The sequence below is a fragment of the Fonticula alba genome, assembly GCF_000388065.1.
Source record: "Fonticula alba strain ATCC 38817 unplaced genomic scaffold supercont2.2, whole genome shotgun sequence".
NCBI lineage: Eukaryota > Rotosphaerida > Fonticulaceae > Fonticula > Fonticula alba.
In genome coordinates, this window is record NW_009242972.1 from 2,934,910 (window position 1) to 2,937,315 (window position 2,406).

Below are 2,406 nucleotides of genomic sequence, written 5' to 3' on the forward strand. Positions count from 1 at the left end.
GTGGCCACCCCCCCCCCCCCCCCCCCCCCACTGGCACGCCGCCCATACCGGGCCCGTGGTCTGCCCCCTCTTCGCTTCCATCCGCCGCCCGCCCACCAGGAGCCCCTTCTGACCGACGCCCACCCACGCCCCTCCGGGCCACTCGCCCCGGCTCCCGCCGCGCTGCCCCGGCCTCCGGCAACCGCCCCCCCCCCGCCATCAACAGTGTGGTTCCTCATCAGTGTCGGACAGGGGATCTTCATGAGCTGCTTCTTCTTCCGCTTGCTCAGGGTGCGCGCGCCATCACGCGGGGGAAGCCCCCTCTCCTGAACAGCCCCCTGCGCGCCCCTCTCGCCCCTCTCGCCCCCCTCCCCTCGGGCCTGCCGCCGCGCCAAGGGAAAAAACCCTCCGGATGCCCCCCCCCCCTCCCAGTTGGCGCTCGGCCTCCCGGGCCATGACGACTGACCCCCAGCCGGACGCCCCTGTGTAGCTATACCTGATTTTCCGCTTCCGCAGCTTCAAGGTGAAGTGGCTGGCCTTCTGGACCTTCCTCTTCTGGCTGCCGAACCCGGTCCTTAACATTGTCAGCTCCGTGATGAAAACCTACGGGCCGGTGGTCGTGGTACGTTTGCGCCCTTCTCGCCGCCACGCGCCGCTCCACGCAGCCGCCACTGACTTGCGCCCGGCCCGCCTGCCTGTCTCGTCCGCGCCTGGTGTCGATGCTGCTGCTGCTGCTGCTGCTGCTGCTGCGGAACTCGCCCGACCCGGTGCCCTCGGGTGGTGGGCGCACCTCATGCCAGAACGGCGAAGAGGGGTGCTTCGATGTCAGCCCGCTGTTTACCATCCTGCTGGCCATCAAGATCCTGATTGGCTTTGCCTTCCTTTACGTACGTGTCCATGGCCGAAGCACCGACATCCGCCTCGCGGGCCGGCTGCGCAGCCAAGGCGGTGGCCGGCCCTTCCACCTGCCCCTCCGGGTGCTCCGGCCCCGGGGCCGAGGCCCGCCCGAGACATGCGCCATCCTAACTGGACCCTGTATGTGACCCGGCTGCTCGCCCTGCTCGGCCCACACCACCGCCGGGCGCCGCCGCACGCGCAACACCGCAGACTCTGGTGTACTTGAACCGGAATGTGCAGAAGCGCTACTTCAACGAGTACCGCACCACCATGACCCTGCTGATCATCACCACCGTGGTGTATGCCTTTTTCATGGCCTTCTTCACTCTGCGCCTGTACCGGCGTCCGCTCGGGTACTTGATTGTCCTCTTTGTCTTGGCCGTGGTGCACATCCTCTTCTGGGGCGTCGTCGCCAAGCCGGTCTACCATCAGTGCGTGCACATGGCGCTAGCCCCAACACCGAATGAGACGCACGCGCGTGCCCCCGGCGCACAGGCCCCCGCCCCTCGCGGGGCTGGAGCCTCTCCGGGCTGGCGAGACGGGGCCCCGGCTGACATCCCGCTCGTCCCTTTGTCCCCCCCCCCCCCCCCCGCCTTTCCACAGCATCGTCGACAAAGAAGCCTACCTGGTGGCCTTCACCCAGAGCATGCGCCTGGACTTCGAGTCGTCGTCCGGCGACTCGAAGAACAAAACCCTGGACACCTCCTCGAAGGCTGCCTACTCGGAGCAGGTCTCCGGCATGGGCTTGTCAGCCATCGAGATGGACCGCACCACCATGGACCGCGGCGAGGCAAGTGCCTCTTCTCCCGAGGGTGCGACCACTCCCCTTCCCAGCGACACCAGCGGCCCGGCGACGCCCGCCTCGGCCGCGGGGCCGCCCCCGCCGCCCTACATGCTGGTGCCCGGCGACAGCTTGGTCTGAGATGCAGAGAGCAAGATCGGGACACAGGGGCAGGACCGGTGGCAGGCCACGCAGTGGCACACATGCCGGGGCGCCAGAGATGAGACGGCCGGCCGAGGGACACACGAGGCATAGGCCTGCACGCCCGGCGCGCCCGGCCCCTGTGGCGCGTGTGGCATATTGTGGCCCTCTCCCTCGCTCTCCCTCTTGCCGAGTGGCCGGTGAACATGCCATGAGTATGCTTGTCCATGGCCGTGTGTCGACGCGGAGGTGCACAGACGTCCCCACGCATGCTTCATGTGTGTGTGTGTGTGTATGTGCGTGTGAGTACTTCCCTGCGATGATCCCACCGGCCCCGCCCTCTTGTCGGACAGTGTGTTCTCCTTTGCGTGCGCCAAGGCGCGTGCAGTTTTGTCCGGAAACACGTCCGACAGGAAAGACCCCGTTTCGGGGGGCGGAGGCGCGAGAGAGGGGATCGGCCCGGCCTCCATCTCCCAAGGAGCCCGCTCGCCAAGTTTCTCGAGCACCCCCTCGGCCTCCTTGTGTCGGGCCTCCGGCTCCTCGCCGTGGCCCGGTCTTGCGGCCTCTGGCCCGGACCCTGTGCCCATGCCCCGGGCTGGCCTTTCTGC

The 2,406-nt window shown here is 68.2% G+C and overlaps 1 protein-coding gene across 1 annotated transcript; it reads left to right on the forward strand.

The window, feature by feature from the left end:
• Window positions 1–240: 240 nt before the first annotated feature.
• On the forward strand, window positions 241–1,798 carry H696_01616 (hypothetical protein; the record flags this gene model as incomplete). The annotated part of the gene is made up of 5 exons (XM_009495519.1): window positions 241–270; window positions 470–601; window positions 645–866; window positions 1,087–1,307; window positions 1,480–1,798. 5 exons carry the CDS (start codon window positions 241–243, stop codon window positions 1,796–1,798), a joined length of 924 nt encoding a protein of 307 aa, XP_009493794.1.
• Window positions 1,799–2,406: the final 608 nt, after the last annotated feature.